Source organism: Tinamus guttatus, unplaced genomic scaffold, assembly GCF_059628265.1.
Source record: "Tinamus guttatus ecotype Peru unplaced genomic scaffold, ASM5962826v1 Tinamus_guttatus_pri_ptg000052l, whole genome shotgun sequence".
NCBI classification, from domain to species: Eukaryota; Metazoa; Chordata; class Aves; order Tinamiformes; family Tinamidae; genus Tinamus; species Tinamus guttatus.
In genome coordinates this window covers 7,039,730-7,060,532 of record NW_028288586.1, presented here as the reverse complement: position 1 = coordinate 7,060,532, position 20,803 = coordinate 7,039,730, and the positions used below count along the sequence as shown (strand labels likewise).

Below are 20,803 nucleotides of genomic sequence, written 5' to 3'. Positions count from 1 at the left end.
CCAGAAATACGGAGGAAGAGAAGTACAAGAGAGCCTCCAATGAGATTTGTAACAGCTCAGAAAAAACCCTTTCAAGGGGTAAAATAAATTAGGATCTGACAGGGCGAAACTAAACACATATGTATGCCTGTGCATTTTGCTAGTATGCAAAAAATAATTGCTAGTCTGCTTCGCTGTCATCTCAGCACCTGCCTCTTGCAAGTGGAAACGGCTGCTGCCAGAGGGCCAACCATAACCCTCTGTGCCAAGACACAGGAGTTAGAGCATCACCCACCACCTGGGAGCAGGGCCTGAAATACTAAACACACATCTACACACCAGCATCTACCGCCATGCGCTCCTTGCAGAGAGGTTCGCTAAACATCAGCACTCTACCCCAGGGATCTCTTCACTGGAAAGGTATTGGGAAGGTGCAAATACAGCAGAGCCCTTCATAATATATATTTGAAATTATTCTTTTGTAATACATTTCCTATTTTCTATAACATCCTTTTAACAGGCTTCTTCATTCATGCCCTTAAACCATTCTTTTTTTTTTTTTTTAATTTTCTGAACTATGGGTCAAAATACTTTTTCTCTGAGTCTCCCTATGAAAAAGTACACCACTGTCAGGCAGAAGTGAGGGGATGGGGAAGAAAAGCCCCAAAATGTTCCATCAATTTCTCAAATATAATTAAAGTCTGTCCCACAGCTATTGATCCATTTGTTCATAGTTAGAAATATATAATTTTCTATTGCCAGTGGACCAGAAAGGTATGAGGCTCTTCTCCGTGGTGGCAAGTGACAGGACGAGGGGTAACGGGTGTAAGTTGAAACACAGGAAGTTCCACCTCCACGTGAGGAAGAACTTTACTGTGAGGGTGACAGAGCCCTGGAACAGGCTGCCCAGAGAGGTTGTGGAGTCTCCTTCTCTGGAGATCTTCCAAACCTGCCTGGATGCCACCCTGTGCCACGTGCTCTAGGTGTCCCTGCTGGAGCAGGGGGGTTGGACTAGATGATCTCTAGAGGTCCCTTCCAACCTCACCCATTCTGTGATTCTGTGATTCAATGAGGGAGGTCAGTTCTGTCAGCCGTTTTGGTTCCCCAGCCATAGGAGTCAGACACCTCTACATAACTAGGACACTAGAAGCAAAAATATAGATGGTGGTTACATGAATGCATGTAACTTATAACACTGCAAAAATCAAGCTGTTTTTTCCATAACTGGCAAAAATGCTTTCAAACTGCACAGTGACATTTAATAGTTCTTGTAAAATTGATATATACCATGCTATTTTTCTCTCAGAGAGCTGGAAAATATCATGTTGTTTATTACTATCACTGTCTCAGTCTTGTTGCAGAAGTGCTGCAAGAGAATGATGCCTGTGACTTCTGCTTAACATGATGCAAGCTCCTATGGCAGAAGAAGAAGGAAAAAAACCCACTGCAGTCCTTGAGGACTGTACACGTGCCTAGCAAGATGCAAAAGAGCTTTTTCACACTTCTGAATGCACCTCATTTAAGTCTCCTTTTTTGTCCAGCTAAGGAATTCTAGTAACTATTCAGTTCTTTGGCATTTAGATGAACATCGTGTTCTAGTACAATCATGGGGAGAAATCTGAAGACCTCCACTAACCACTTCCCCAGCATGACTACTGCTTTCAAAGCTGGGGCAACATTGTGTTCAGAGAGAAAAATTATTATAACAGAAAACTTCTGGAGAAATCTGTTATGTCAGTTGTTTTGCAGTGTAATATTAGTTCACTGTGCAATCTTTAAATGCTCCATAAAAATTTAAGGGAACAAACTGAAATACAAAATAAGAACGCATTAGCACATAATGAAAATAACTAACACATCATGCCATGAAATGAATTGTTAATCATTCATACTTACAAATAGTTTGTATTTACATGATGTAATACAAAATAAACATCATCTTTTTTTAGCTAAAATGCAATTCAAGCTCCAGCTGTTGCATGTGATTACAAGAGCATGCCTTGCAGACTTCATTGAAGAGGAACAGCTTAACGTGCCTATTCTATTGCACCAGTGCTTTTCAAGCCTTCTAGACTGTACTTTTCTGCTCTTGCAGTTTGTTGTGCCCTCCGCCTGCTTCATCTCATCACAACAATTTCCATGTACACAAACACTCTGGTTTCTGATTTACTGAGTGTCCCAGCCTTCCACACTCCAGCCCCTCTGAAGCAGCATGGTTGGGCTATCACCTGCTCTTAAAAATAGATTGCTGAGCAGCAAAGTTCCAGCAAAGTCAGGTAAGGCCCCAAATTTTATTTCCAGCAGCATAAAATGGAGCAGAGAACAGAGCAGATGTGATGCCAAAAAATATCTGCAAGCAATAATTTAGTATGGTCACATTGTGTTTGTACACATTTATAAGATTTGCATTTGGTTCATCTGGCTGGGAAACAGTTTGTGTTTATACACATGCCTGTGAGAACGAGGAAGCATGATGTTGATGGACAAGCAAGTATATTTGTTACATATATTAGGAGGCCATTCATTATTCTTCTATTCAAAAAATTATTCTTTAAATCAAGAGCTGGAAGCAGCATCATGGGCAATGATGAACTTATTATAGTTTTCAAGTGATTTACAAAAACTCCACTGTTTGAAATATTCACATGAGTTCTTCAGCCAAAAATTAAAAATTATAGAAAAAAAAAAGACCGTTCTGTTCAACAGAAAGTTTAAATAAACAAAAATTGGCAACAACTAAGGTATCTGATGGAAGGAAATCAGTGAAATTCAAGCCAGAAATAGATACATATTTTAATCCATCACTGAATACTCTATTGTGCAGCATGAAATCCACTGGAAGTGATGAGACTGTACCTAAGAGTTATACTCAAGTAAAACTAAAGAATTCTGACATAGAAGTATGTACGTTGTATCCGACAGTTTGTACCATAGAGAAGGCAGGAATATATGCATTTCTCTGGTCAGATTTGGTTTTGGACTTTTTTTTTTTTTTTTTCCTCTAGTGAGTCAGTATTGCCAGAGGGGAAATGATGTGTTTCCTCTCATTATCCATAAAAAGATGACTTATAGAAAGATGACTAATATAACCTTGAATGCCTCCAGGTTAAAGATTCCTCCAGTTTTCTTGGCTGTTTGGTTCTTGCCCAAGTTTTTCTTGGGCAAAATTCACCAAGTTTACTCTGACATGTAGAAGAAATTCAACACTTTTTGTTCCTTTGGAACTAAAGAAAATAAGTGCCTTCTGCCTCTTCAGTTATTCAAAGTTATCCTCTCCTTTCTCAGAACTTTTCTCTAGGTGGAATACTTTTAGATTTGCTTTTCTTTCACTTCTAGCTCCTTGTAATTTTTGCTGTCTAAATTCTCAGCATTTCTCAAGATTATTTGGCCCAAGACATCATTACATCATTCCTACTATGACTTTGCTGTTTCTAAAGAGAAGAGTAGTTACAGTAACTAACTGTTGCCATTTTTTTTTTAGACTTTGGATTCTCCTGCTACCCCAGCCAGCTGCAGCCTTTCCTGCGGTGCATATTGAATGTATCACACTAACACAAAGAAACTTAAACCCTGGTGAGCCACATGCTGTGTCTGCAGTTAATGAGAGACACTAGCTGTTCTGAAGGCTTTAAAATGTCAATAAAATCATTGAAAACCAGGAACACAGATGTCACCCATCTATTTGCTCTACTAAGATGCTCTTGGCCCCAGACAGATGCCAGCCTGTCACTCATAGGTCTCCTGTGATAGACACACCACAATTTCTCCTGCACTACTCAGCTACACTATTCCCATGATTAAAAGGTTTGCCTGGCAGACTTCCTGATGCAGTTATCAGGAAATATAAAACGTCTTTTCTCTACATCATCATCCTTCTAGCTACTGAAGGCAGCTGACACACCAGACCTGGACTGAAGATGAATTGAAGATGGAGCAAGGACTGCACATGGGTCTGGTGCGTGTCTCAAAACTCTTTCAGCCAAGCTGGGCATCAAAGTGTCTCTCTGCAAGAGCCATCCAGCAGAGCCTCTCCTCTGTCACTGCAGAGAGCCTTGGCCTGGACCTTGTTGAATGCTTGCTCCACACTGACTGTAGCAATCAATAAAAGAATCAATGGGATTGGATCAGGAAGGATTTATTACGCTTGCTAAGGGTTGTAGAAGCACTAAAAAGCAAGACAGCACTCGTATCTGACAGTAAAGCTGCTCAAGAATGGGCACACTTGCAGCCTGGAGACTTTGATCACCATGACTGTGGTGACTCCATTTTCTTCAACACCACCAGACACTTGTACAGAGCTGAGGGCTTTGGGTTTCATCAGCTGCACGAGAGCTGTACCAATGAATGTATCTGTCAGGCAGAACTTTGTGTTCAGTCTTGCAGGTTTAGGCAGGTTTGCAAGCATCTGGCAGTTCTGTCCTCAATAACATTAACAATATCATGAAGCACTTGCTCGTGGACCACTAAACACCCTGCAGTTGAGTCTAAAAACACTGTTAAAAGGTACACGATGCTTACAAATGAACAGGGAAGCCTACCTGATTTTCTTTCACCTTAGGATTCTCTTTTCAGAATAAACTGAGGTGCAGAGGCAACCCCAATCTAGTTTGGGGCAGAGAGAAATGGGGAAAAATAAAGCATCATCACTTAATATTGTGTAGGGCTAATACTGGAGAACTACCAGCTCTACTATCTTTGGTAACATATCCATACTTAGTAACCAAAGAGTCCTATGCAAGAAAATAGCTTTGGACTAACATTCTTCTCACTGAAAGTAACGAGTATGCTGTTAATTGAGCTTAAGAAATAATTAATCTAATATCTACTATACAAAACAAAAGCAAATGAACAACAACAACAAAAAAAAAGAAAACAACAACAACAACAACAAAAATAACCCCATTCATATTCAGGAAAGAAAGACACACTTGATCACACTGATGACACTGACAGACTGTACATATTGCAACAACAGTCAGCAAACGTAAACCACTAAACTACTATCTATAAAAACAAGCAACCACATAACCACTGCTGTAATTAGTGTGATTTGAAACAGCCTGCAAGTGCTGATTAAAAAGCATATTGGCAAGAAGAAAGCACAGAGAACATAAAGAGACTTTAGGCATTCTCTTTCATTCTGTCTATAAGAAGGCACACTTTTGCTCCCCATGCAAATAGTTTGCTTCTCATTTAAAATCTCTTTGAGAATTCTCATCAAAGACTAATTGATGTCATGCATTAAGCTTTTAAGAAACCTGGAGGGTTCATAAAATACCTACAGTGTAATTACTGAAAAGAACGCTTCAATCTAACAGCACAGATGAACATTTTGCGTACGTTCAAATCCCTGGAAGCATTTGGTAAAATGTACACCCTCACCAAAAAATCTAAAAGTAAATATAAAAAATGCGTGCATTCTTCTTCCCCCTACATGTTCAATTAGCTAAAACAAATTATGGTACTAATTACTCTGCTTATGTTATCCATTCTAGTAGAGGATTGAAACTGAAAATCTGACATATTTGGGAATGTTGTCCTGATCTGCTTTCTAGTAATAAAACATCATTCAATGAGAGGATTACTGAGACATTTAAAGTGGAAACTCCTCACGAAGAAGGTATGTCTGTAGGAATACCTCTGTGAAAGAAAGTTTTTTTGTTCATCCTGTTGAGGGGGGTGTAAGTTCTACTCTTAACATGAAAGGATCTTTACAATAACTTATTTCTACCTGAAATGTCCTTATGTGTACTCATCAAAACACGATGAGAAAAATGACATCTCAACAAGAAACTGAAAAAAAGAAAATCACACTGGTTGCCTCACACTGGTTCCTGCAGGCCATTATTGTCACTGTGTAGAATGTATCAAGGCAGCTTCTTAGAAGAGGGGCTACCAAGGTCCCTACCAAGTGGCAGGGTCTGCCACTAATGCCAAAAATACCCCAGGTCACAGCTGAAGATTTGTGCATTAGGAAGAAGTATTTGGATGCTCCCTTCTTATTCTGAAACATGGAAGAACTTGAAGGCAAACTTTTTGTTCATTATTACAAATATTTGCACTCATCTTGTGCATTCATAAAGTTCACAAAATTCATGATGTACAGGAATTAAAATGATCCTATTTTGATTTCATTTTTCCCCTTATCTAAAAATGCTTCTTGTTCCATAAACTATTTGTGATTAATTTCCTAAATTTAGTTTCATGGAGGGAGACTAGAACAGATGCACCTGTTAACACCAAGAAAGTATCTCTCTACTACTAAGAAAGAGTGGACCACTGTAATGATTTACTCCATAAAATATGCTGATTAGCAGTAGAAATCAATTTCTCTTCTAATTTGTTTAGTCAGTTTTACTCCAAGTCAGGAATGATACTGAATATAATAGGAATTCAGTTCTAAAATCTGAGATGAAAACTATTCTCAGAAATTGCCAAACTCTGGTTGTATTTTAGCCACTGTCAGTTTTGATTACTGAAGCTTTTAAATTTAAAAACAAATTAACATGAGAGTACAAAAAGGAGGGTTTTAAGAGTGTCTCTTAAGACACATCTGGAAAAAGCACCCCCCCAAATTGGTGCAATCCCACTACTTTACCCTTTGAGCAGGAGTTTGGGGTCCCTTCTAGCCTGAACAATTCTATGATTATATTCACAGCTGCCTCAAATGTTTGCTCTAAAAACTGTGTGGTTTTGTTTTGACTCATCACTTAAGAGAAAAGATACGGTCTCTATTCCCAAAAGGTGATGTGAATAAACAATGGCATGGTTTGTTGCCAGTGACTATACCAGTCCATTTTCAGTACGCTTTCTGTGCAAAAAAAAATTAAAGTTGATTACACACTGGTTTGCATAACAAGCATAAACTCAGCAGGAGCACACACTTGATGTTTGCTTTTTGATATTCATTTTGCTCTAGGTATTTCCAGCTAGAAGCATTTACTCAGAAGGAAGCCACAAAGAAAATTTGTCTTATATTTGCAGAACCTGAGTCCTTAAGAAATAGAAGTCACGCTAGGTACACACAGAGATGGAAACTCTGAATTTAAGGTGCCGCTCATACATTTTTAATCAGTTACTCTGTTCATATAGGAAATCTCCTAGAAACCTACTTCTGTCATCATATGCTCTTAAAATGAGTAAGTGAATTTTATTTGTAGAGACAACACCTATCATCCTTTCTCAAGAACACTGACTGTCTATGGACAATCTCAAACGAAAGTCATGCTACCAATGCAAGCTCAACAGTGACATAATTCATGTGCCAGAGAAGTATAACTTGCCCGGTTGATCTGTATGCAAAAAATCTGTGATTTAAATGCTATTTTAGATCTCAAGATACTGTATTATCTGGAAGTCCCAGGAGAAATACTGGTCTTTAGAAGACTTGGTGTGGTCTCCTTTTTTTTTTTTTTTTTTTTTTTTTTTTTTTGTAAAATTATTCCCTATATGAAAGGGTGAGATTTTTAATGACTGATTTGTTATGAGCACATCAAAAAGTACAGTTATGCTCTAAGGTGGCCTCTGTGTGAAAAAGTGCTTAAAAATATTTTTCATAGGACATTGTTCACAAAGGAAATAATGGATCATTTCTATCCTTGAATACCAAAGCTGTAACACAGGGTAGAAGTGAAAATCAATTTTATTTATTATGAATGTGAGCCAAATCCTCATGTTGGCCTGAATTATCTGTAGTGTCTGAATCATCACAAACCAGAAGTTAGAAAGCAATATTTGTTTTTTAAGGCAATTGTGCTAAATTGGGCTTGCCAGATATTAAATAGACTTTTACTGAGCTGCTGACCCCTGCATGTTTCTGCTGACTCCTCAGTGCAGCTGAAAATCAGATGTTTTTTAAAATCTGGATTTAAGTGTTTACTTAAAAAAATCTGTCTTTAAAAATATTTCCCAGGCAGATGGTGTGGGGTCTATTGTAGCAATTCCATTTACACTAAAGACTACATTGCTTGGTTTTGAACTTGGGTCATTTACAGAACCTTTTCTTTTCCTTTTTTTTTTTTTTTTTTTTTTTTTTTTTTTTAAATAAAGGCTTACACAGTCTTTAGGAGTGTGAAATAATTAGACATGCACAAGGAAAAACACTTTCAGTTTTATCTCTACGTATTGAAACTATTAATAACGTAAAGAAAAAAAAAGAAATACAGAAAGGAACTGAATAACAGCTACTGGATATTTTAGGTTCAGATCTTTCATAAGCAGATAAATGTACCTTACTAGCGTTCTGCCAAAAGACAGAATTAAGAGTTTGTATAAGTCTTTACAAGATCAAGAACACAGTTTATCTTCTTGAAGAATACATTCAATAAGATTTTCATCAATCCACACAAATTTTGTATCTTTCTAGTTCATTTTTGGCTGGCTAATAAAATTTGAGATTCAAATCCAATTACAATGCATTTATAGTACATGCATAAAGGCAAAATGCAAGACTGATTGAATTGTAATTATTTCAGGCAAAATATTTCCATATTATTAAGCTTACAAAAGCACTATTATAACTTCAGGCATTTTCTGCAAAATGGACAAATTACTTTTTGCTCTGATGTGTTCAATTCAATGAACATGGTTCACCCCATGGCTACATTTTGAAGAGGAATTTGTGAAGCTCCCACTCCAGGGTATCCAGCAGCACCTCACTTAGGGACCACTGTCACGTTCTGCCATGTATGTTCCACATGGGAAAGGGAAATATGTAAGTCAGAGGAGATAGCAAAAGGATAAAGCGTTTACCAGCTCCTAACCTAAACTAATGGCCATCTGGGGCAAATAAAAATGCAGAGATCTGGCTTCCAAGGTATTAGGATTCTGTTCTATTGCATGGAAGAGCACTGAAGTGCTTTGAAAGGATGGGTCACCATGTCTTCATCAAGTGTTTCATACATCTCCAGTCTACTGGCTTGCTTCCCTTTCCAAAGCTGTTTTTGTCTTTTTGGAGCTCACTGGCTGAGAACACCTCACACTTTCATTCTTCAGTGAAAATGGTGGGAAAGGGATATTGCAGAGCATCACTCAGTGCCCATATTTAGCATTTTATAAGATCAAGCTGGGTTAAACCCGAGTATGAAATGCCTTTAGACATTTTGTAATTTCTGTGCCTAAGATGCCATGAAAGAATGATTCTGAATCATGTTATACTAATAAAACAATTCAATAATTCTACGCTGTTAAAGCCTAGTAGTTACTCAGTATCAAATGCACTTGTTAATACAATATAATTTTGAATGCCACTTAAATTCTATTTAGACTCTCGGCACAAACACACAATATGCAAAATTAAAAAATTATTCAGATATGCTGTGACAAGAACTAGAAAGGCAGTCATGTTTTAAATTTCTTGAAATTTGTCAAAAATGGATTTGTACGCTAGCTTTTCAATGTCATCCATACATTTTAATGCATGAGTCAAGCCAATATTTTATTCTATTACATTTATCTACAGATGGCTGGGGGGAGAAAATCTATATTCACACTAATTAATTGACGACATTTGGAAAACTAACTCATGGTTGATTTTTTGAATAACTCTAGTATTAACATACTTGTTTCCCCTACCCCTATGGTAAGTTTTGTTGAGGTACGTCAATAACACTTCATTCTAAAGACCTTTTAAAGCATTTTAAAGATCTTTTTCTGTTTTAAAAATATATTAAAAAAATGAATTAAGCAAAGGCTATTGCCTTTCTGTAAAGGAACAGGTGACTCATAACTCTAATTTGGAGAATAAGGTTGACTAAAATAGGAAAAAGTAATCTTGTGAAAAAGCTCTGAAAAAACAAAACCTGATGAACTGGCACTGCTTTCATCTTTATGTGCAAACTCCAAGCTTTTTTCTTTGTCTTTTTTTTTAAGAAGAGAAAACCAAAACCCCTGCAATGTGGAAATATAATTATCCTTCACAAAGACTAAGCGGATAATCTTGTAACCACATAATGTGAAATTTTTATGATGAAAAATGAAAAATTCCCCAAGGCAATGCCAAACTTCATACAGTTGCATTCTGAAACACTCAAAAAGCCTTAATATGCACGTAAAAAATGCAGTTTTGCTATTTATTTGTTTGTGGAAATTTATGCCATAGCCTTTTCAAACAGTTCCCAGCAGGTGACTGATCGAGGGGACTCACAGAACAGGAAGGACCATACGTGGTATACTTGTAAAGATAAAAATTAAAGGTTACATTGAAGAGAGAGCCATGAGCTGCATAAATTCAGGCCTGACTGGCAGCTAAAGCACAAGCAACTCCTTGGTTTTGTCCAGGAGTAGAAAATGAAATCTTACCTTACCTCTAAGCTTGGAAGTCCTTAGCTATGAGCTCTATGAGCCATAGCTCATATCAGTCCCTATGCAGTCCCCATAGCTCATAGCAGTCCCTATGAGCTACAAAAATGGTGAAAAACACTCATTGATTTCACTAATTATTAAAACTAGTTTCCAAAATGCATAGCTCTGAGCAAGCTAGTTGATATTAATGTCAGTAGTAGCAGAGTCTGGAAGGATGACAGCCTTTATATTGATGTTATCTCTAGAAGGCGATCCAAGTAATCAAACTGACTAAATACTTTTATCTTATAATGGAAATTTTAGATCAAATGTCAAACTTAGACCAACCGTCAGACCTTTGTAATACTTTTCAGTTCTCCCATAAATTATCTCATAAAGATAATTTTAAACACTGCTACTTGGTAAAAGCAGTTCTATGTGTCAACTGAAAATTACTGCCCAAAGTTTTATAGTACGACATTTTTAGTAGCATATAATTTTCAATTTTAAGAAGGCACAAACAGGGTAATCTGAATTTCTCTCCAACTGAACCATTTGGGAAATAAGATTTGTGAGCACCAGAAATGAAATGCTCCAAAAACATGGGCAGGAACTTAATTCACCTCATTTAAAAGACATTTATTATGATCTGGAAATGACTATTCAAATATGTAAGTTATACCATATCGACTCTATAATGCAATATCAAAAACCAAGCACACCGAGTACCTGAATGAAAGGGAAAAGAAGTCCGACTGCGAAGTTGGAGAGCCAGTTGACTGTCCCAGCTATCATGAAGGCAGCCGGCCTTTGAGACTGCTGAAAAAACTCTCCAGTCAGGACAAAAGGAATCCCACCTGCAGGAGTGACCAGAAAGTTGATGGTTTTGATATGCTTCCTCTGCCAAAAGCTCTTGCAATTACGGGGGTCGTCACACTGAGAATTCATAAGCACCTGCCCTGCATGCCAGCTCTTGGTGATGAGGGCTGCCTCTCTTCGACATCTCTCTTCCCGGCTGCACCCAGGGCAATTTGAACCATAAAATATTTTTTGTCGAAATTGTATTTTATAGAAGTGCTACATTTTGCTATTTGGCAGTGGTGTGACAACTATGTTGCATCTTTTCCGTAGTGGTAAGCAGGTAACAGAACACTTAACTCATGGAACTCCCAGGTTACCACATAATGAGTTGCTTATTAAAAATACAAGTTATTATTTCTGTTAAAATGTTTGATTTTCTGACAATTGAATAACATTCCATAATAATGTTAGGCATTAACATACAGAAGGCTCCAAAGAAGTTAAGCAGTATTTCTGGATAATTATTACCCCTTTTAATTTGCTAATAAAAAGGCAGAACTCTAACAAGCTTGGTTTTTGTTGTTCCTTATTTATTGATTCCCTTCCAGTTTATGCTGTCGACACTTTTTCCCCAGTTTATGCTGTCTCTTTCTCCCACCAGCCAGGGACTACAACCTCCAAAATAACAAACTGGGCTGAACACCACAACTGTCGCCCACGTTTCCTTCCATTCAGACAATAAATTGTTTTGCACAGCACTGTCATATTTCTGGCCAGACAATAACCCTTTGGGAAAAGGTGCCTGGTAGCTGAAAGCCTCAATTTGTGAACTGCGCTTTCTTCAAATTGACAGAGTATTTCAAAAGAAGTATACCTGTTTTATTTTGATAGAATAAAACATAGATTTGCATTTGATTGGCTATATACTTTAGCTAATGTTGCACATTAGATGTTCATCTACTTGCATGACTATTTCACCATTTTCTGGGAACTGCAAGTCTAGCAACATCGGTTAAGTTTTCAGTATTCTGGTACCACCACTTTCTACTTCTAGTACTTTACACGTCTGCCAGCATGATCATGGTCACTCTCTTTCACTTAGCTTCACATGCAAGACCCGTGTCTGCCATGCACTATGTCCTTTCTCTGTTTTAAGTATTTAAACAAGTTAGCCTGAACAACCAAGAATGTATTAATCATCTTCCTCTCAAAACTCTCTGTAACAATCCTACCTGCCCTCATTAAGTAAAAGTACCACTAAACACTTATCCATCCATTGGGTCTTCTCCCTGCGTGTTTCACTTGATCTATGTTCTTATCTTTTGCACTACTCTTTGAATGAGTACTGCTTATTCTCTTACTACTGGATGGTTGTGAACACAGGATAGTGACACAGGCACTTGCATTCAGTGACACTACACTTAAAAACACACGGTCCAGTGTCTGCTCTGCGATAATACTCTACAAACACCTAGCAGGGCATGCAAATGATATACAGCATCAGATACACCTCCATCTCTGATCTTGCACCTGCAGAAAGAGCTTATGTGTAAGCCGGGATGTGTATCAGTAAGTAACAGGACTTCTAGTGAGGGATATCTACAACGGTAGCAAAGGCTTCAGCTGAGCTTTCTGCAGCAAAGACTCCCAGTATAATTTATACAGCACTCCCTACAGTGCAAATAAATTTACTTACTACTATTTTATATATCGGAACATAAAAAGCACTGAAGTCACACACGTTCCAACTCTGTCTTTCCATCTGAATTCTGTGACCTAAAAAAGCATTTATCTGTATGAGCTCAACAACCCTTTGAATGTATAATGAACAGCGGAACAGGTAGAACTGTTACTGAAATTCTTATCAATCCTTGATAGCTTCCTGAGCTGTTTTTTAAATTTTTTTTCTTCGTACACTTGGGATTTGGATTCATATCTTAAGATCTGTCAGGCAAAACAGGAATCACATCTGCTCTGTCAGTATCTGTTTTAGGTCTCACACACCATGTGAGCAAGCTGTTTGCCAGAGCACTTGGTCCTTGGAGAGAGGAACTGAGGGACTGGAAACACAAAAATTGTGCAAGATGATTTATTTATGATCATTTATTCTGTCATGCCTTTGCTGAAGGACGATCTACAGAGGTGTTGCTGCTCTTGTCAGTGTAATAAAAAATGTTTTTCCAGTCCCATACACATTGTACAAGAGAGAAAAGCCAGAGGCAGAAAAGGAAAAAAAGTGCAGAAGAATAGAAACATATCAGAAAGCATAAATGTTATGGAAATAAAAATGCAAGGGCACTTCTTTGAGAAAAGTTCCTTGAAATTCAAATGTAATTTCTAGATATATATTATTCATTGCTAAAACTTAAAAATAGTCACACTCATCACAAAAGCTCTTCAATCTAATTTGAAAAATAATCAATTAATTTAGTGATGATAAAAATAGTGCTTTGCCAAGTCAAAAATAAAAGGCAGCAGCTCCCCTGGGCTTTTTCGGGTGTTTTGCAGGGGAATTAGCAAGGTGGCAGGGAGAGACCTCCAGACTTTCAGGTGGCACAAAGAAGCTTTTCCATAACATCGCAGGAGCACCTGTAGGGGGACAATGCAGGAGATCAAATGGAAGGGCCAAGGTGCCCGAGCAGCAAGGGGAGAGGGTAGATGAAGGACAGGACAGGCTTAGAAACACATGGGAAGCTGAACGAGAGCAGGTTAGACACTGCTGTGCACCCAGAGGAGTGCACACGGGACCTCGCTTGGACCTGGGGCAGAAGGTGCAAATGCCACCATGAGGGACCATCCTCTGAGCAACATCAGAATAATCCACGGTCAAGTAAAGTGAAACCACAACAAAATCAAGCTGAAAGAAAAACTTATAAAAGCCTTAAGACACAGACACTTTTATTTATTTATTTGGGGCAGTGCCTGGGACTGAAGAAAGATGCAGTTTGCCTTGACTAGCTCAGTTTGGACCAGGGCACCCAGGACTGCACAGGTGCTGCTACTCCATCTGCAGACTGCAGGCTCAGTCCTCCCTCAGCATCTCCTCAAAAAGCCTAGGATTTTCTGTTCTGCTTTCTGAGTAGTTAAGTCATTAAAACAGAATGGCGTATCGTCAACCACAGTCCTATCCCAAGGTGTCCCACTAGGGGAAACAGGATCATTCTGGTGTATGTTCATATACAGATACTTGGAAAAAACAGCCAAAAGCAATCTGGCCAATCCACAGTAAATTGTGGAAATGCTCTTCAAGCTCTTTTTCAGGGTTTTGCAGGCTTAATATGTGTTTGAATGTGAGCGACTGCTGTGGTTGCACCAAGCAGTTAATTGATGTTCTTTCTCACGGGGGATGAGTCTAGCATTAGCAGTCCCCATGGAAGGCTATCCACACTTTTTTTCTTCTTCTTCTTCAGTGAAATAGTTTTCTTTTAGCTCTGATCATGAAAAAGAAAATTTATATTAGGAGTTCTTGTAGGAGGTTTCAACGAGGCACTTTCTGAACATGAAATTAAAGAAGTAATACATTGACCACAATTACTGTGATTCATGTCTAATACTTTGTTCTTTTCAGCACTGCAGTGAACATAATAGGAGAAAGAGCTTTTAACATAGTGCAGAGCCATTAAAGAAATGCTTTTATACCTGTTAGCATGCTGCTTCTACTTGAAATTACAAATCTCTATTATAAGGCTTGTATATCCAGTGTATTTAATGAAACTACATTAAGCCCACACAACACAATCTGACAGGCACCAATACTTACATACCTGTTTTGTGAATTTCCTTCCATAATTAGTGCAGCTAAACTTAGAATCAGTATCTTTTGCTGGTAAGCATCCAGAATCTCAACCCCAATTTTTTTATGCAAGACATTGGAATGATGGAAGATAAATTATGTATATAAGTTTATATAAATATGTATTTTATATATACATATATACACACTCAATGTTGGTACAAATTATATAAATTTTCAAATATATGTAATTTTGCACAAATATCAACATGTTGTGTACACATTTACTGTTTTATTCAATGAGCAGTTGCATATAAATGCTGTGCAGCAGAAGTTACACATGGCAGCATAAAAAACTGAATACTGAGAGCATAAAAAATGAGAGGAAATACTGAGATCTCACTCTGCTTTTACCCAGTCCTTAATTGGGTGTTGAAATCATGTGGATATGTATGATTTAAGAGACTGTTAAGAAAAACAAAAGCCTCATATCACCTCATGAAGACTTATCACATAGGTAAAGCACCTCTAAAGGTGACAGAAACTGTCTCCTAGGAATCAACAAGGCAACTCTCCGAGCCAGTTGCTAATACTGCAGCTACTGCCGCCCGAGCTGTGGCTAAGGGCCCAGGGGCTGGCGTGAACATGGGCAGGTCCCAGACAGCTTCCTACTGGTCCTGCACCAGGTTCAGGGCTCCAAATCCTGCCCTTTTCACCAGGCTTCTGGAAACCCTGAAAACCCTGATTACAGCCCCGTAGCTTTGAGAGCTTCCCGGCCCCGTGCTTTGAGAGAATGAGTCTTCAGACTGAGATGTTTTGACAGAACAGGCAAGGACTTTGCAACAGCTAAAATATCTGTGAAGTTTGAGATGATTAAGCAAATCAGCACTCGACCGCAAGACAAGGTATGCAGGGAAAAGTGCTGCATCCCAGTCCTAATAGGACTGGGCAATAAAGCATTAGCTCAATGAAAGGCCTTAGGATTTGCAGTGCAGGTGGCTGTGGGTGAAAGCAATCACACGGAGATAAAGCTCCTGCAAGAAAGCAGCTCATGAAGCCATTCAATATTCTTCAAAATAGACTATTGGTTAGTTCCTAGTTCTTAACCCATATAGTGAAGACATGGTGAAAGTAAAACCAAACTTAAACACGCACACAAAAAAACAGTTAAACTAGGGAGTTTTTACATCTCTGTGGGCCTATAGGTAGAGTTTGAACATTACAAAACATTCAGTTCAATCTTTAAGCAGATATCCTGTAACCAGCCAGATTATTTTCAATTGCACATTCTATTTGGTAGATTAAAACCCAACCAAATAACAGTGTGACACACTGCCCCGTGCCTGTCGGAAGGCTGCGGAGCGCCGCGTGCGATACGGGTGTAGTGAGTCATAGCTTCATGCTACCAGCTCCGTCTCCAGCTCCTTTCTGCAGGAGAACTGTAAACCTCATCTATCACAGAATTAACCTAAACAGGCACTTGGCTTGTACAAAGCACTATGGCTGATTAACCACATTAATTTGTATCCGCTGAAGAGCTGGTCTCTCTGCCTTTGATAAAATGCCATTTGAATAAAAGACATTTAAAGCTAAGTCAGTCTGTGGCAAACCATAGAAACAGATTATAAAACAAACACACACAGATAAGCCTTGAAAAAAAATAGTATATTGGTAGTTTTACTTATTAACTGTCTGTTTTTTAATATGAGCTTGTATGACAAATGCCCTTTGGTTTAGCACCTATAAAACCTGTTATTATAACAGCATATAGGAAAGCCAGTCCTGGGGTTATTCTGAAATCCTTTGGTACAAAGTCACCCATCTCACTTCAGAACTGATGAATATTGATATACTCTGTAGTAACTTCATTAGTTAAAATGTTATTCTTAATTCTCATGCAATTTACTCTAAAATGGTTTAAATATAACAGTAAGGCTATTAGCTGATGAGAAAACCATGGAATATGTCTTTTATATCCTTTTAGGTAACTATGTTTAAAGTAAGTATGCCAATTAACTTTAAAATGCAAAAGATGTAATACCTCTGAGCCACTTGATCCTTTCTTCTCCACTGAAATTCTCTCCCTATTGCACGATAATTAGTGCATTCTCCTGTATTTCCAGTTCCACAAGGCTGTGCTCTGAAGCAGAAATCTAGGAGAAGTCTTTTTCCTGACCAAATCATTTCTCTCTGAAATTTTCCTTAATAAAGGCAAACACCTCACTACATAACAAAAGAATCCCAACAAGTTCAGTACTTGTACATATCATTCTTTCTCTCTTAAATACTTTTAAATACAACTGTTTTCTTGGAAGACTGAATATCTTCTATTTTTCATAGCTCTTCCTTTCCCTCTCCCCAAAATCCTGTGCATCCTTTGAATTCAGTCAGCTCTGACAGCACAAGCTTTCTCATTGCATTTGAGACATGAAACCCAAGAGGGGAATAAAAGAGTCTTCATTTCAATCTCTACCTCATGTTATACTTCAGAGTCACCTCCGAGCTTCGCTGGCTCTTCCAGTGCAAGGTGTCAACCCAAAAATGATTTAGTTGCATGCAAGTTATTATCACACCTTGTTTCAATTATCCTTATTCCTTTCTGCCTGCTGTGCCTTCTTATTGTAGAGAGTAGTAAGTACTCTTGACTACTACCAGCTAACTAACAGTATTTAAGGAGCTCAAATATGACTCCTTTGATCACCTTTCTTGTCAATCACTTGATTTTATCATCTCTTTTTATCGCAGTCCACTAACTCCATCCTCTTGCTTGATCTTGCATTAAGCCTCTCTCTGTCTTCTCATTCTAAGTCTTTTCTTTTCTGTTTTTTTTTTCTGCCCTGTGGTCACCCAGAACCAGAACTAGGTATAGTAGAGTTCAGTAAATCACCATTAAAAACCTGAACTGAACATTAATATTAAATTTCTACTATAGCACTAATAATTAGAGAGGGGTATATTTTTTTCTTCAGCCCTGCCACTCTTATTTTGTATTTTTACTAGGGAACAAAATGCAATTCAAAAATAGCTATGTGTAGCTATATATATTAACCATATCTAGTATATCTTCAGGCTCTCTTTACTATATCAGAAAGCTAATTAAAGCTTGGATTTTCATTTTTCTGTTTGAAAGTGCAGAAAATAATTTCTTTATTGAACTGTGACTAAAAGTCATCATGGTATAATTCATTTTACAATGATTCTCAGTATCATTAAAATAATTATGAGACACTGACTAAAATTATTTCTATTAATATTACCTTATTAAAAATAGCAATCTTAAAAAGAGTGTGTTTACATTAGTAAGAGTACAGAATTGTCACTTACATGTTCAGCCACTATACAGATGACAGTACTATGGAATACCTGAATTAAATATTCACAGGTTAGAATAGAACTGGGGTAAGTGAAAATATTCCTACAGTCACATCAATATGACAGGACTAAGGGGAAAAAAACCTAGCTAACTTAGTCTTATTACTTCTACAATAATGTACTTAAACAAAATATAAAGTCATCAGACATGATTTCCCTGTCACGAATTCAAGATGACAGTCCATTAGCACAAAATGCTGCTGGTTGTGATCTCTATGCAAGCTGAAAAGTCTTGAAAACTCAGTGTGACATGTCAGGCTTTCCTCATGAAATATTTTAACAAACAAATTAATCACCATAGCAGTGCACAATTATGTCATTCTATAGCTGCATTCATCCTGAAGGATCCCAACTGTAAAAATAGTGTGGATCAAGTTTTCGGGGAACTTGGAGTAGATGAGTCTTTCTCCCTGTCCTTTTTCCCTTGATTTTTGGAAAGTATCCAGGGGGCCCAGGGTCTCAAATTCTAGTCACTAAAAATACATCTGCTGCCCCAGCATGATAGATGTTTTATGGTAAGCAGTAGAAATACAGCTACACTGGCCAATAACAAAAATGGGTATAGCAAAAAAGCTATCTATTTGCCACCAAACACAGAGGAATGGAGAAGAATGCGCAGAGAGTCTGCAGGTGCCCTTCACTGAAAATCACTTTTTTTTTTTTTTTTAAAGGGAGTAACAACCTTGCTGCATTGAAAGATTTAAAACTTTCTGATGTAGTAGAAGTAGTTCAGAAAAAAAAAAGACAGTCTAAAGAGTCAAAAACATATGAGAGAACGCAGAGGTTGCGCAAAAACTTCACTGCTAACAACCAATGGCTTGTACTTTCAATCTGTGCATAATATTCATAGAACATTTTAAACTATTGTTTGGAAATTACCTAACAATTAACCGCAGCTTTATAATCGTGACATTAGCAGCACCTTAAAAAGTGAGAAGAGCAACAAAGAGTGCATAGTAAAACAACATAGACAACTTAAACTGTTCTACTATTCACAATGCAGAATAAAAGGAATTAATAAATGCAGAAAAATCCAGATGTTTCCAGATGTAATAAAATAACTAAGCTATAAGTAATACGTGCCTAAACCACGTGGTAAGCATGCAACTGTTTCATTATTCTGTTGAAGCCTTTCCAACAGATGATTCCTATAAAATGCCAATCTATCATTTTTGCCTTGCAGCTTAATTACATCCTTCCTGTCCTTAGTAAACCAAATTTGAACTCTATATTCACCCAAAAGTGAATACCAAGATGGTTACAATATAAGGCAAAGCAATTGCTGACTCCTAAATGAGGTGGCCCAAATTCAAACTCCATTTCAAAAACTCCCCAAGCTGAAGCTGCCTGGGACATGCTCTGGGGAAAGCATGGCCTGTTCTCACGGTTCTCTTGAAACTTCTGCTACTGGTCCTATAAGACAGTAACCCAGGCAGCGCCGTGGTACAAGCCTCCCATAGCAGTTCTTACGAACCGAGGAGTTTTATTGAATTCCCATACTAAGAGCATGACTGATGAGCAGTAGCACAGATGCACTAAAAGCTTTCTCATTAAGCCCTCCACAGGAAAACATAACTTACAGGCAAAATCAAGTTTGGAGCTGGGATTATATAGACAAATAATGCAATATAATTTAATACTACCATATATGCTGAATATTTAGAACACGGTTTGGTGACTGGGTAGAGCGTGTTAGCCAGACACCAAAGCCAGTACAGCTATTTCAGTGAAACAGAGTGTTCCCCCCAAAAAGTGAAGTTTCCAGCAGAGAACAGAGAGCATCTGGAGATTCAAAGGAACCAAATGCTGGCTCTGTCAAACACTTACTGCCATACTCTCCTTGCTCATGCACTTGTACTGCTGACCTATTTTTTCCCCTATGAACTCCTACTGCTGTTAATTTGGCCTTCCATGTAGTAGGAGGCTGCCTCCCAAGAAACACCGTCTAGTCCCTAAAGCAATTATTCGCTGTACATAAACATTAAACATTAGCATTTAAATACTGTCCAACTGGATTAGTCAAAAAGAGATGAGATGATCTTTGAACTTTTATTTGGTGTGTGGTATGCCTACACAAAAGGAAAATTAATTTTTATTGTTCTACAATTATTGCATCTATGGTTCTACATATTTATTAGTTTGAATTTTCTAAGTATGAATATTTTATACTAACTCACAGAAGAAATAGCCTTTTATGATATGTATACAGTCCTCATAAGAACATTTAAAAACACCCAAAATAGCTTTTTACTAGGATCTCTGTACTTCGTCTCCAATAATCTGATCAAAGTATCTAAAACTTTTGAGTGACATTTTAATATATCTCTTTTTTATGGGTACATGATGCTTTAAAACACAGATGCATTTTTTTCCAAGCAGTCAATTTCTTAAGTCTTGGTGTTCTGAACAATTAGCAATTAATTAACTGCCCATCATGAATACAGGTTAGTTCAGGTAAGAGTGCTCTCAAGTGTTACAGTGTTCATATTTTGGAAGGTTCAGTTAGGATAATTTATAAAAATCTATTGTTAGAGGGAGGAAATTCATAAATTTTCCTGCTGCACTTCCAAGGGAAAACTTCCAGGAATTCCTTTATCCCACGGACACCATTATCTTTACAATTCTTTAACATTCTCC

The 20,803-nt window shown here is 37.7% G+C and overlaps 1 protein-coding gene across 1 annotated transcript in view; it reads right to left on the bottom strand.

Moving 5' to 3' along the window:
* SLC2A9 (solute carrier family 2 member 9) overlaps positions 1-20,803 on the bottom strand; it is a 91,056-nt gene that overhangs the window by 6,359 nt on the left and 63,894 nt on the right. Inside the window, exon 12 of the mRNA XM_010227659.2 lies at positions 10,990-11,117. Within this exon, the coding sequence (XP_010225961.1) occupies positions 10,990-11,117 (128 nt within the window). The remainder of the gene's footprint in view (positions 1-10,989; positions 11,118-20,803) is intronic.